General features: G+C 37.2%; 1 protein-coding gene across 7 annotated transcripts in view; it reads left to right on the top strand.

Moving 5' to 3' along the window:
* Positions 1-14,857, top strand: part of STAT4 (signal transducer and activator of transcription 4) — a 99,728-nt gene that overhangs the window by 8,179 nt on the left and 76,692 nt on the right. For all 7 annotated transcript variants that reach the window (XM_082467071.1, XM_082467070.1, XM_082467072.1 and 4 more), the window contains exons 2-3: positions 1,250-1,378; positions 2,681-2,825. In XM_082467071.1, the coding sequence (XP_082323197.1) occupies positions 1,251-1,378; positions 2,681-2,825 (273 nt within the window). In that variant the 5' untranslated portion in view covers position 1,250. The remainder of the gene's footprint in view (positions 1-1,249; positions 1,379-2,680; positions 2,826-14,857) is intronic.

Below are 14,857 nucleotides of genomic sequence, written 5' to 3'. Positions count from 1 at the left end.
GGAAAGTGAAACATTTCTTTTTTCCAGTTGCTTTCTTTAAGCAAAACATTGGCAATAATCTTTTTCTAATACATTTAGGTCAGGGAAAAGGTGCCCCCAGATGGTTCCATTTGAAACCTGAGGAATATGTATATGAAATATATGAAATTTATTATCATGATGTTCTGTAGGCAAAAGTAAATCTTAACTTACCTACAAGATAGGTTGAAATACTATCGTGATTGGTCACATAAAAGTTTTTTCGGTTTGATCTAGAATTACTGACAAAACAATAAAAAATTTGACTTTGAAAAAAGTAAAATACTGTAATTTCAAGGAGAGATGTCATATTAATTTCCCTGAGTTAAGAAATATGTCTAAAGCTTCTAAACTGGACAGAGTGGGGTTATGTTGGGGAAACACATACTTTTGTTTTATGACGGTCTGCTAACTATGTATCAAGTGTGGTTTCTTCTTAAGTATCTTGAGGGTTTAACTACTGTCCGATGCACATCAGAGACTAATTAAAAGTAGACTTTAAAAGCTTTGCCCAGCCATAGCGGATCATTACAGAGAGAAAGAAAAATATTTATTTGTCCAGAGGTATTTTGAACTGAAAAATTTAGAGCCCACGAAAGTGTATACATGAAACTCTTCATAAAGATAAGTCTGAATTAGACTAGAAGTCTTGGAACATAAGGCTGACTCTAGAAGCCAGAGAAATCTGAAATAAAGAAAAAAGGATTAGGCAGTTTTATATAAAAGAAGCTTTTATTGGGTGTTCCTCACACATAAAGCCCTAAGAGGGTCTTAGGAGGTATAGTTGAGTATGTTATTTGCCTTCAAGTTGCTCAAAGCCTAATAGTGTAGAGGCAGCAAGGGATAGGGAAGGAGCTTGTTGAGAATACAAACCTGTGTACACAGGTGTGGGGTAGGGTGAGGGGTGTTGAGCGGGAGTGAAAGCTTTCTAGAGAAGGCGGAACCAGAGTTTCTGTTAGAACAAAGAAGGACGTGGCTTGGGGGCCGAGAAAGAATCTTGTTTCCTTCACTAGTGATGACGTAGGAAAAAGCTCAGAACTACATTATCTTTGGATTGAAAACGTTTTAGCATTTCTGTTTTCTTTAATTGGGTGACTACAAGAGAAGAGAAATTTTTTTCTCCAGTTACTTGATGGACAACATTGTCTGAAATCCAAGAAAAAAAGAAAACATGTACCATAGTTATTAATTAACATTATTTTTAAACTCTAATTTTCCCTCTTCTTTGTAGTATGACTCAGTGGAATCAAGTCCAACAGTTAGAAATAAAATTTTTGGAGCAAGTTGATCAATTCTATGATGACAACTTTCCTATGGAAATTCGGCATCTGTTGGCCCAGTGGATTGAAAATCAAGACTGGTAAGATCAAACACTATTGTATTTTCCCTAGAGGTTGATGCACAAATGCTTTATGCTCTATCCACATGGGTTTATTCTATGGTCCACTTTTGACTCAGTTGATACATTCTTATCAGGTAAAGAACTTTCTTTGAGGATTTGGAAAGCTTCCTTAACGGAGGAGAATCATTGTCCTTTCTGGTTTCATCCATTGTAGATGAAAACTTAATGGTTCTAGTGCTTTGTTTTTTATAAGCTAAACTCCAACGATTTCTAAGTATTAAAAAGACAAGAAGTAAATCTATTGTTTATATCAATTCTCTATCACAGACTCAATATAAATATTTTTCTTAACATGCTTTACAAACATTTTCACCTTGTACAATTAAAAAAGTTTTTTGCTTTAAATAGTTGTCTTAAAATTTTTCTTGTGATAAAATATACATAACATAAAATTTACCATTTTAACCATTTGTTAGGTTTACAGTTTAGTGGCATTAAGTATATTCACACTGTTGTGCATCCACCTCCAAAACTTTTTCATCTTCCCAAACTGAAACTGTGTACTCGTTAAATAATAACTCCTCCTCATTCTCTCCACCCCGGCCCCTGGCAACCATTATTCTGTTTTCTGTCTCTGAATTCGACTAGTCTAGGTACTTCATATAAGTGTAATCACACAGTATTCGTTATTTTGTGACTGACATTTTACTTAGTATATTCTTTCAAGGTTCATTCATATGAGTAACATGTATCAGAATTTCCTTCCTTCTTAAGACTGAATAATATTCTATTGTATGTATCTACTACATTTTATTTATTCATTCATCCTTCAGTGAACATCTGAGTTGTTTCCACCTTTCAGCTATTGTGAATAAAGCTGATATAAATGTTGATGTCAAGTATCTACTCAAGTCCCTGCTTTCAATTCTTTTAAGTATCTACCCAGAAGTGAAATTGTATATAATATTTGGTTTATAATTTGAGGAATCTCCATACTGTCTTCTACAGTGGCTGTACCATTTTCCATTGCCACCAGCAATATATAGGGTTCCAGTTTTACATCCTCACCAAAACTTATTTTGTGTTTTCAATAATAGCCATCCTAATAGGTGTGAAGTAGTACCTCATGGTTTGATTTGCATTTCCCTAATGATTAGTGATGTTGAATATACTTTCATGTGTACAATTTAATTTTTAAAAACCAGTAAATGCTTATCACTGTGGGATATATTTATCACTTTAAAATGATTATGGTTAAAAATAAAAGTAGACATTTTACTAAGTTGTTTCCTGCTGTGTAATAACACTTTTGTTTTTTAGGGAGGCAGCATCTAACAATGAAACCATGGCAACAATTCTTCTTCAAAACTTGTTAATACAACTGGATGAACAGTTAGGTCGCGTTTCCAAAGAGAAAAATCTGCTTTTAATACACAACCTAAAAAGAATTAGGAAAGTCCTTCAGGTGAGAATGCATTCTACTTTTTAAAAATATTTGGATTTACAAGTCTTAAATTTAGCAAAAAAAAAAAAAAAAAAAAAAAAATGTAGCCTTATCTTAGTTCCAAACCAGATGTAAGAGGGAAAAAGCTGAATTGTCTTACTATTTTAAATTTTGTGCTCAATTTTATTTCATTACCCAATGTTTGTTTTTCACCAGCTTTTGAATCTAAAATACACTACAAGTGGGAGGGTATGTGATTTGCATGTGACTGTTCACTAGTTATGATCAAATTGAGAATGTGGAACAGAGATTGGAAAGATGCTAGGTTCGTGGCTCTCTCTCCGTCCTCCCTTGCCTTTGTCTCTTACGTAACAATCTAGAGTTGGTGTTGTTCTCATTCATAGGTGGAGGCATTATGGTTGTGTGTATCCTTCCAGATTTGGTTCAAACTTCACCTCCTTCAAAAGCATTCTGTGGTGCCCTGTAGCTTCCTATTCCAAAAGTTCACCCAGGCAAAGCCCATCTCTCTGTGTTCCCATAACACCTCCAACACATCTGTACCATAGCATTTAGTACATTCTACATTAGTGTTATTTCTGTTTTTCTTCTCCCTCAAATTGTGGGTTACTTGAGGCAAGGACTTTATATTCAGCTTTGAATTCCCAGTGCCCACCACACAGCTGGACATATAGTAGGTGTGTAATATTCATTGATTAAAGGGATGAATGAATGAAGTAAGTGAAACAGAGATCTAAAGAATTAAGGGCAGACTGATAATGACCTAAACACAGAGATGCTTATGAAACAAACTCTGAACATGGACAGCTCTAATATTTACTGAGTGCCTATACAATGTATTAGAGAACATGAAATATACATATGCCGTTTCTCAGTGGGGCGTCTTTAGAATCTCAAACTTACAATTAATGCATTTTTACAAAAATTTTCCTAGACTATAATAGAAATGTGCTTGATGTTACTAACACTTGTGAGAGGGACATAGATATTAATTTTTTATTGTTGTTTAGATTGTTGTTTTTAATTGTTATTGTTTTATTGTTGTTTGGATTGGATTTTTTCATTGTTGTTTTACTGTTACCTTTGCCCTTGTAATCCCCTACAAATTTGCAAGACACTTGGCTGGGGGTAGGAAATGAACTTGTTGCCAACAAAACAGTATTTTTCACAGTGTGAAGCAAACTATCTCTTCCAGAGGGAAGACATTTAACCTTGGCTTCATTAGTTAGTGCTCTAATCAATAAACCTAAAACAGGGGTTTTGCATACTGCTACCCACAAGTCAAATGTGGTCGCTGCCTGTTCTTGTACGGTCCATGACTAAGAATGGCTTTTACATTAAGTGGTTGAAAAAGAATAAAAGTAAAATAAATAAGTGGCATGAAAATTATAGGAAATTCGAATTTCTGTATTTTAGTGGAATGCAGCTTGCTTAGTCAGTTACGTACTGACTCTGGCTGCTTTTGCACTGCAGTGGCACCGTTGAGTAGTTGTGACAGAGACCGTATGGCTCCAAAGCCTAAAATAAAAATGTGTATATGTGTATTGTGTGTGTGTGTGTGTGTGTGTGTGTGTGTTCGCATGCGTGTGTGTCTGTATTAAGCGTATTTATCTGGCCATTTATAGGAAAGGTTGCTGACCCTTGGTCTTTGCTAGAGGGACATGGGTGGGTAAAATAGGTGATGCATGGCCTTTGGAAATTCTGATTCTCAAAATGTGGCCTTGGATAAGTCACTTCATTTTTCTAAATTCCTATATCTTTTCATGTAAATGAGGTTGATTATTATCTACCTTTTGGGATTGTAAGAAAGACTGAAGTTTTTATTCTGGCAAAAAAAATAGCCTTTCAAAAAACGGACCTTTTTGTTGATAGGGAAAGTAGCAGGATATTCTTAGTGTAAATCAAGGGTAAGTGTCCAGCCCATCATTTTTCTGAGTGGGGATAAGATTGTGAGGGAGACCAAGAACCGGTGGTAATTCCCAGTCACATTTCAGCTCAAGCACAAACGTCTCTGCTTATGTCATGGGCCTTCCAGCATCTTGTCTCTGTCGACCTTTTCCAATAAACTACCCCAAGCTCCTCAACATTCCTGCCCCAGAAAAATAGATCTACTCCTTGTTCCTGAGCACAACCAGCTCACTATTGCATAACTCTGGGCCTTTGTCTGTGACAGTCTCATGGCCAGGAATGCTCTGCCATCTCTCTTCCTCCAGTCCAGCTCCCATTCATCCCTCGAGGAGCTGTGGAGGTCCCAGGGCAGCAAGGAAGCCTTCACCAGTGCTTTACCCCTTATTCTCATTCCTCACGGAGCATGGGCTGCAAGATAAGCAGTATCTCATCTGTGCTGGATGTGTCTAAGCAGGTTACAAGCTCTTTGAAGTTAAAAGTCTGAGTTCCTTTTGTGACCTTCCTCTTTCCTCCAGTACTCAGCATGGTTCTATTACGAACTAGAGACTCCCAAAACAGTTTGACTGGTTAGGATATTTTGTCTTTATTTTTATTTATTTTTTTTGGCTGTGCTGTGAGGCTTGTGGGATCTTAGTTCCCCGATCAGGAATTGAACCCATGCCCCGTGCAGTGGAAGCTCAGTGTCCTAACCACTGGACCGCCAGGGAATTCCCTGGTTAGGATATTTTGAAGACAAAAACATTTGCTCTTTCCTTTGATTTACAAACTATACTTATTGGGTATTTATATTAATTCAGAACATTGCCAATTATGTTAAGACAAGTCTTTTTGATAAAACAAGATCCCCCTCCCCTCAAAAGAAAAAAAAAAAACACCTCCTGCTGAAAGAATAGTATCACTGTTCTTACCTGGTTTGAACATTTTCATCCTCCGGCATTTTAAATACAAGCCATCGTAACTATTATAGCATAAAAGAACAAACAGTATGGTATCAGGGGAACTAAGCAGGTATAAGGTAAATTTATTTTAGCCCTTGACAGAGCAACTGGGATCTCCAGTTTCAATATTTTAATTTACTATTTATATCCCACCTACTTCTGATAAGAATTTGGAATGGCTTGTTATAAAAGACAAACAAAACCATTGAACCAAGAGTCAAGGTAATTTCTGAGGTGGAAGCAGTGAACACTAATGTCCAGGTCGCCTTAGTCCCTCTAAGGGGAGAGGTAGCCTCAGGTGAAGGCCAGGAGCAAGGACTATGTTGGGTTGAAACCTGGCTCTGTGACTTCCTTGCTGTGTGTCTCAGGGCAAGATGTTTACACTCTCTGGCCTCAGTTTCCTCAGCGGTGTGAGTGGAATCACAATGGTACCTACCCCACAGGGATGTTAGGAGCATTAAAAAAAAATTGTAAAGCATGTGGTAAGGACTGTATTAGGATTTGCTAAAAATAAATATCTGTCCCAGATATTTCAAGAATGCTTCGCCCTGTTCTTAGGACTTTTTTAAAAAAAAAATAGACTTTATTTGTTTAGAGCAGCTTTAGGTTTACAGAAAAATTGAGCAGAAAGTACAGAAAGCTCCCATATACTCCCTCTCCACCTGCCTCTCCCCAGTTTCCCGTATTATTATCTGGCATTGGTTTTGTACATTTGTTTCAGTTGATGAACCTATTGTGGTACATTATTATTAACTCAAAGTCCAAGATTGCATTAGGGTTTACTCTTTGTGTTGTACAAGTCTATAGGTTTTGACAATGCATGATGTCATGTATCCACCATTTCAGTTTCACTGCCCTAAACATTTTCTCTGCTCCACCAATTCATTTGTCTGTCCCTCCCCCACTCCCTAACTCCTGGCAACCACTAATCTTTTTACCCTATAGTTTTACCTTTTCCAGAATGTCATATAGTTGAAATCATACAGTATGTAGACTTTTCAAATTGGCTTTCCTCACTTAGTAATATGCTTTTAAGTTTCCTCCGTGTCTTTTTGTAGCGTGATAGCTCTTTTTATCGCTGAATGATATTTCTTTTTATGGCGGTACTACAGTTTGTTTATCCATGTTGGGGATTTATAAACAAAGCTGATATTAACATTTATGTGTAGGTTTTTGTGTGTGTATGAGTTTTCAATACATTTGGATAAATACCTTGGAGCCTGATTGCTGGATCTTTGTTCTTGGACTTTCTAGTGAAAATCTCTTTTCCTTATTCATCTTCCTGTCTGTGTCTTAGTCTGTTCTGGATGCTATAACAAAAGTACAATTGATTGGATGGATTTTAAATAAAAGACATTTATTTTTCACAGTTCTGGATAGGAAGCCCAAGATCAAGGTGCTGGCACATTCAGTGTCTAATTCAGCTTTCTGGTTCATAGATGGCTGTCTTTTCCCTGTAACCTCACAGGGAAGCTCTCTAGGTTCTCTTTTAAAAGAACACTAATCCCATTCAAGAGGGCTCTGCCCTTATGACCTAATCACTTATCAGAGGCTCTACCTCCTAATACCATCACATCACGGGTTAGGATTTCAACATATGAATTGGGGAGACACAAATATTCAGCCTCTAACAACCCTTCTCTCTCTTTCTCCCTCAGAATGACTAAAAAAATTAAAATGGTACATATTCATAATTTAAAAAATTGAAGCAATACAAAAATATGCAAAGAAAATATGGAATAATCCAAAATCTACTCCCCAGATATAACCATATTAATATTTCATGAACATCATTCCTAACATACATATATATATATGTATGTATAGATATATATATATATATACATACATATATATATATGCAGATAGTAGGGCAGGCTGCTATTGACATTTTATACTCAGTTGCTATCAGTATCTTTGTAGCCTCCTGTGCCCCCACCCCCATCTCCACTCTGCTCTCTCCCCACCTGCAGTAACCACTAATCTAAATTTTAAGTTATAGAACCAAAAAAAATTTTAAACTATAAAACAGAACTGTGAGTAGGAGCTGACCTGGTGTCTGTCATATATTCTTAGATTCTAGAAATACAGGCCCCAAGCATGATAAATGAAAAGAAACTGCAGGACACCAGAGAGGAAGAAAAGGTCCTAAAAGTAGCAAGAGAGACCAAATCTATTACCTACGTGAAAATGAGAGAGAAACTGAAAGCCAAATTTAAAACAGTATTAAGTGAGAGACGAGTGGAATAAACTCTTCACAGAGCTGGAGTACTGAATATATCTGGATAGCTGAATATATATATATATATCCAATATCCAATATATATACTGGATAGCTGAATATCCATCAACTTAGACTTCTATACCCAGCTCAATTATTATACAAAATTAAAAGTTCACTACAAAGATACGCTCACAGAAGGAACTACGAAAGGGAATCAGACACAGACGTTAAGCGCACATGCTAAAATTTCAAAAGTACCACTACAAAAAGTGAAAATAGAGTGCATGAAAGATTGAAAGTGCCCAATAAGATATCAGAAAAAAATATCCATTATGTGGACAAAACTTAGCAATTCTAAGACAAACTGTAGTTTTTTCAATGATGTATCTAAAACATGAAATAACAAAGTGATGAGATCAAAGAGGTGAGCTGGGCTGTCTTGTATAGAAGCTTGTGGGCCTTGGTCAGGAATCTGAGTCTTATACTGAGTGTGATAGGAAACCATTGAGAGGTTTGAGCAGAGGTGTGACATGAACAGATTTCTGTTCTTTAAGCTTACTCTGACAAATGAATTGTAGTTAGTCAAGGAACAATCAGGGAGATGTGTTAGAAAATTCCATTGATTTTTTAAAGCAACATACTGAAGTCAATCTTTTTCTATCACTGTGGGTTTATCAACTCTCCTAAACTTCTAGAAGTTTTTGCTTTGTGTATTTGTTACTATGTTGTGAGGAGCATAAGTAGAAGATAATATTGGTGAATGCAACTTTTAAAAAATTAATGTAAAATATCCTCTTTGACCCCTTTATTAAGTTTACATTTTGAAACTTTATTGTGTGGCTTTCTTTTTGTTACCATTTGCTAATAGGCACATGAATCCATCTCTTCATTTTCATACTTGTCTGTCACTTTATACTGAGTCTTTTATAAATATCACATAACCAATCTTATTATCTAGTCAACAAATATTTAATAAGTTCTTATGTTATCAGTCACATCTTAAGCACTAGGAATACAGTTGGAGGAAGTCATGAAGCTTACAGTCTAAAAAATTCACACCTCCTGCATTTTTGTTTTTAACTTATGGGAACTTCTATGGCTACCCCTCACAAATTAGTGTTAGGGAAGTAAGGGGAAACAGGCAACAACAAACTTGTCTGAAAGTAGAAAAAAACTCCATGTATTAGAAGGCTGAGTTCAGGGTTTTGGTGTTAAGTCTGTGGTTAGTAATCCCACCACCTACAGAGCATTTTTCACCCACCAGGGTAATGAGTCAATTAGTGAGAGTTTTAGACTCTGTGTGTGAGGGGGAGTGGGCAAAGGCAACCCACACCTAGCATGTTCTATTCTCTGTACTCCCATGTACACCTCTTTCTCAGAGGTGTTTGGATTTGCCTGAACAAAAACACGTGTTGGAGTTGAAAGCTCCTCAGAAGTTGGGCAAACAGTGCTTCCTTCCTGTCCTGTCTGTAAAAAAACCTATTGTTGGTTCTGAGTATCAGGTGATGTGAGATTTTTAACATGACAAAGTGAAGAATAGGAGACACTATTCTGCGATATGGGGGAGAAAAAAGTTGCTTTAACTGCTGAGCAGCTCTGAATCTGCCAGATTGTATCCTCTAATTCATGCTGCTTTCTCAGTTCACTCCTCTTCCTTCCTCTCTGCACACCACATGCAAGAGAGGCCACCTCAACCTCCAACCTGAACAGAGCCTGGTGTAGCCACTCGGTGTTAACTCTGAAAGAGCTGAATGGAGGGTTCAGTCTTTCAGGTCATTTTCTGCACATGGGCGGCAGCCAGTGCGTCATTTTCAGGCCACAGTTATTTCCCCAAGTCCTCAGCACACACCCCCAAAATCTGTTTTCCTCTGAGAAAATTACCTGATGCCAACATCACAATGCTCATATTTCAAAGGCTAAGAGACCTGCATGTCGTGCCATCTAAGATGAAATGGGAGTTAGCTGTCAAGATTTTGTTTGCTGTGTAATCTGGGACAGCCATCAGAAGGTAGATGGTGTGCATCACAATCCTTGTCCTGTGCACGTTGCACTAAACTAGAAATCCAGCGTGATCAACTCAAGATCCCACCCACCTGAAACTTTATTCATGGATCATTTTGTGCATATTCCCCCAAGCCTTCGTCTTATCCAAACCTAGATTGCTCTCCCTCCTTATTAAGTTTTTTCTCACAGTTTATTACTTGTCTATAACGATTTGTCCTTTCCCTCTTTGTGAAATAATTACTTTGTCTATAGTGCACATGTTTTTAAATTCCAAATGATAGTTTGGATTTCTTAAAGTAGGGCTCATATAATTTGCTTAGTAGGTATACTAAGTACCTACTTCATAGACATTTGTTGATCGAATATTGGTTTCATCATATGGATTTTAACAGCAGGCTTGTATTGATTGCAGAAAATACAAGGGGAAAAGGACATAGATAAAACTCTGATGTTCAAAGAGTCTGCGATCTAGCATGGAGACCAAAGTGCAGATAAATATTTCTGATGCAGTGTGGTAGGCACCATGGTCAAGGGATCTGCAGTCATAATTGGCAGAGGTGGGAACATTTGAGCTGTTTCCAGTAGGATGATTCTGAACTCTCTGAAGAGAAAAAGGGAGGAAAGGGAATCATGTACAGAGGGAAAAGCAGGAGCAAGACAGGGGAATCCCTATCGTGCAAACAAGCTTCGCACTTCAAGCATTAAAGGGGGGTTGTATGAGGACCTTGAATGCCATGCTAAGCAATTTGGACTTTGGCAATGGGGAGCCATCAAAGGTTTTTAAGCCAAAGTGTGACATGAATATAGGTTTTTTATAAAACATATACAGAGCAAGCTTTATCTCTAGAAAGACCCATCCCTTATCTGCTGTAGGCAAAAGAATATTGGAGAATTCTCCTAAGGCTGAAAGTTTTTTCTTTCCTTATTCCAGCCCCTACTCTCCCTCTCCTCAAATCATCTAAATTTAGAGAATGAGCCAGAGATTGGATACGTTTCATTTTCCCTAACACAAAAACCAGCTATGGTGTTCCCAAGGGAAAAAAAAACTTAAATTATTTATATGATGAAAAATCAAGTCCAACTCTTGGTTTTGGGAAACATGAAACCTGTGCAATTTATCCAGGAGCTGTCAAGGAAAGTCCAGACACAGGGATGAGGCCTGAATCTGCCAGCCTGACAACTGTAACAGAAGCTTTAGAGGAGCTACCAACCCCAGAGAGAGCAGTCACCCCCAAGAATAAATTATCAATAGATTTCTATAGCCCTAGTGTGACAACTAACCTCACCACTGAGAACATGGGTGGAGAAACACAGATACCAGTTGAGGAAGAGGACATGAAAATGTTCAGTGTCGTAAGTTGACTTTTACTATCCATGGGTTTCATTGGCTGGGAGTGTCATGGTGGCTGTGAAGAAAAAGCTGAGCAGGTATTCACCTTAAAAGTAGGAGAATTGTATCATTCTGCCAACAGCTTTTTAAAAATTAGTTTCTTATTTCAGTTGTCCCTATCTCACGGAGAGGAAGACGCATAGGAAAGCTAGCTACACTGTTCTAAATCCATTGTGACCTGGAAACTTTCCGAAAAGATACTTAGTCAAAACCAAGATAGTTTATAAGACTGGTTACCTTAGTATTTGCCACTTAAAACATTTTTGTACAAGTGAGTATAATAAAAGGGTAAAAATGGGAGCAAAAATGAACAAATCTACTTGTAAACAAGCTAGTCAATATAATCCAAGTCCGTTAGAAACCAATTTATGTTTAGCTTTAAAATTGTGAATTGAGTGAGTAATGATCAAGTTGCTATCTAAACTTTGTGTATAATTAGATTTAGTTCATAGGCATTGAGTAACTGCCTTTAATTGGTCCAAATCACTTTAAAGGCATCCATTGTAATTTATCAATGAAAAGTTCATTGTTGGTTTTTTTCACCAAGTCACCAGGTACCCTCTGAGCTTACATTACTGATTTCTCCAGAAATGACCTGAGGGACAAAAGATTTGCTCAATTGACCTATCTCTCACACTTCTTCCTTTAAAAAAATGAGGATCCAGAGCCAAGTACTTGGTACTTGGTTGATCATCAGCATCTATTTACCATAATCCTCTGATTGGCTACTTTGGTTGAGAACATAGTGACATCACTCCCAGCTGCTGAGTGGGCTCCTAAGTGCACAGTGAGGTGCTAAAGTGATACAGGTAGCCAAGAACTACGTTTACTAGAAAAATGAGAAGAACCTCCTGTGTGCCTATGGAGTCAAGAACCTGCCTATTTTCTGTCTTTGAATCTGTGATTTCTGCCTCAGTAGAAAGATGTGGAAATGAGAAAATAATCAGTACCATATTAAACTTTTAAAAAACAGCTAGCTGCCTTTCCTACTTTTACTAGGTTTTCATAACTTACCTCATCTCTGTCAGGATTTATTTTGGGAAAAATTAATATCTCATTGGTTCTCTGTAGTTCAGTACACCATCAACTCACCATTTCTCCTCCTCTAGACTCTTCTATTTCTTCCTCTGAACAATAAAAAGTCTTCCAGAGAAAGAGGTAGAGATAGAGATGATAGAGATAGAGAGATAGAGATAGAGACAGAGACAGAGGCTTCATGGCAATGGTGTGGAGGATAGCGTGGCAGAGGTGAACATTGAGGCACAGACACCTGTTTGCACATTATTGCAGTAGTTCAAGGGATGCTGAGCTAGACAATGACAAGGATAAAAAGAAAGTGCTGGAGTTGTGAGATAATTTGGTAAAAGAATTGACACATAATGAGTGAACAGCTGTGAAATGTGTGAGAGAGCAGAGCAAGAAATAAGAGGTGATTGAGAGTTTTAGTCTGGGTTATTACATGATGTTGATGCATAGTGAAGATTAGGTTTGGGGAAGAAAGTGGGATAACAAGACGAGTTTGATGAATTCTATGTGAAGTGCAGTAGGAAATTAATGGGAAGTAACTGGAACTAATGTGTCTACATACTTACCTGTCTCCTCCACAAGGCTGTGAGCTCCTTGGCTTATACATCTTTGCAACCCTAGAGCTTAACACAAGCCCAGCACATCGTAAGGACTCAGTGTCTTATTTAATAAATGAAGAGTTCAACTGACGTTGAAAATGTGAATGTTGCCTTGTTGCAATGAGTATCCCTAAATAAATGGAGCAAATATAATGTCATTATTGCAAATGTAGTTTACATCCCTAAACTCAGTTCACAGGATAAGATTTTCTTGATGAGATCAGCAATTTCTAAGGATGGAGGAAATTGGCTTTGGGAAGAAGTGTTTTTAGAGTGTGTGGTAACTGTGAGAGAATTCGGACTGGGTGGGACCAGAAGCAGCAAAAGCTGAGAAACCTTTCAGAGAAGGGAACACTAAGCATCTGGAAGCCTGGAAAAGATGTACTAACTCAGGAGAGGTGGAAGGGCTGAAGTGAAATGGAGTCAGAGACAATCGTTCTAGGACTAGCCTTCACCTGGGAAGGGGGAGGTGGTCTTTCTGAACCCATACCAGCTCCTCAGGAGCTAAGTGTCAAGAGCTCTAACTCTTTGTATTCCAGGAGTACAAAAGATTTTGAAGTTCCTCAGACAATAAAACAGAGTACAATGACAAAGTGATTGTTAGAAATTTCTTAGGAGGGCTTCTGCCATTCCTTTGCACTGCCCATTCCACTTTCATGATAATTGAATCTTTCCATCAATGAACATGGTATGTCATTATACTTAATCAGGTCTTTGTCTACGTTCTTTAGTGTTATTTTTAAGCCTTCACCATAAAGTTATAGTATATCTTTCCTTAGATTTATCCCTAAATTTTTTTTTTTACATTTTATTCATATTTGAGTGGTATCTTTTTTTATGCACTCTAACGTTTATTTTTAAATATATTTTATTGAAGTATAGTTGATTTACAATGCTGTGTTAATTTCTGCTGTACAACAAAGTGATTCAGTTATACATATATATATTCTTATTCATATTGTTTTCCATTTTGCTTTATCACAGAATATTGAATATAGTTCCCTGTATATAGTAGGACCTTGTTGTTTATCCATACTGTATATGCTAGTTTGCATCTGCTAATCCCAAACTCCCAATTCTTCCATCTCCCACCCCCCTCCCCCTTGGCAACAAGTCTGTTCATTATGTCTATGAGTCTGTTTCTGTTTCGTAGATATGTTCATTTGTGTCAGATTTTAGATTCCACATATAAGTAATATCATATGGTATTTGTCTTTCTCTTTCTGACTTACTTCACTTAGTATGATAATCTCAAGGTCCATCCATGTTGCTGCAAATGGCATTATTTCATTCTTTTTATGGCTGAATAATATTCCATTGTGTGTGTGTGTGTGTGTGTGTGTGTGTGTGTGCATATGTATATACTACATCTTCTTTATCCATTCATCTGTCAATGAAGTTTTAGGTTGTTTCCATGTCTTGGCTATTGTAAATAGTTCTGCTATGAACATAGGAGTGCACATATCTTTTCAAATTATAGTTTTGTCTGGATATATGCCCAGGAGTGGGATTGCTGGATCATATGGTAACTCTATTTTTAGTTTTTTGGGGAACCTCCACACTGTTTTCCATAGTGGCTGCACCAATTTACATTCCCACCAACAGTGTAAGAGGGTTCCCTTTTCTCCACACCCTCTCCAACATTTATTATTTGTAAACTTTTTAATGATGGCCATTCTGACCAGTGTGAGGTGGTACCTCATTGTAGTTTTGATTTGCATTTCTCTAATAGTTAACGATGATGAGCATCTTTACATGTGCCTGTTGGCCATCTGTGTGTGGTATCTTTTTCTCTATTACGCTTTCTGTATGATTATTGCTAGTCCATAGAAATACTACTGATGTTTGAATACAGATTTTCCTGAACTCTCTTATTGATTCTAACTTTGTGTGGACTCTCTTTTTTACTTTATCTAGACGATCATATCATCTGCAAATAAGGAGAG

Source organism: Balaenoptera physalus, assembly GCF_965194825.1.
Source record: "Balaenoptera physalus genome assembly, chromosome: 6".
Taxonomy (NCBI): Eukaryota; Metazoa; Chordata; class Mammalia; order Artiodactyla; family Balaenopteridae; genus Balaenoptera; species Balaenoptera physalus.
This window is presented reverse-complemented; position numbering and strand designations above follow the sequence as displayed.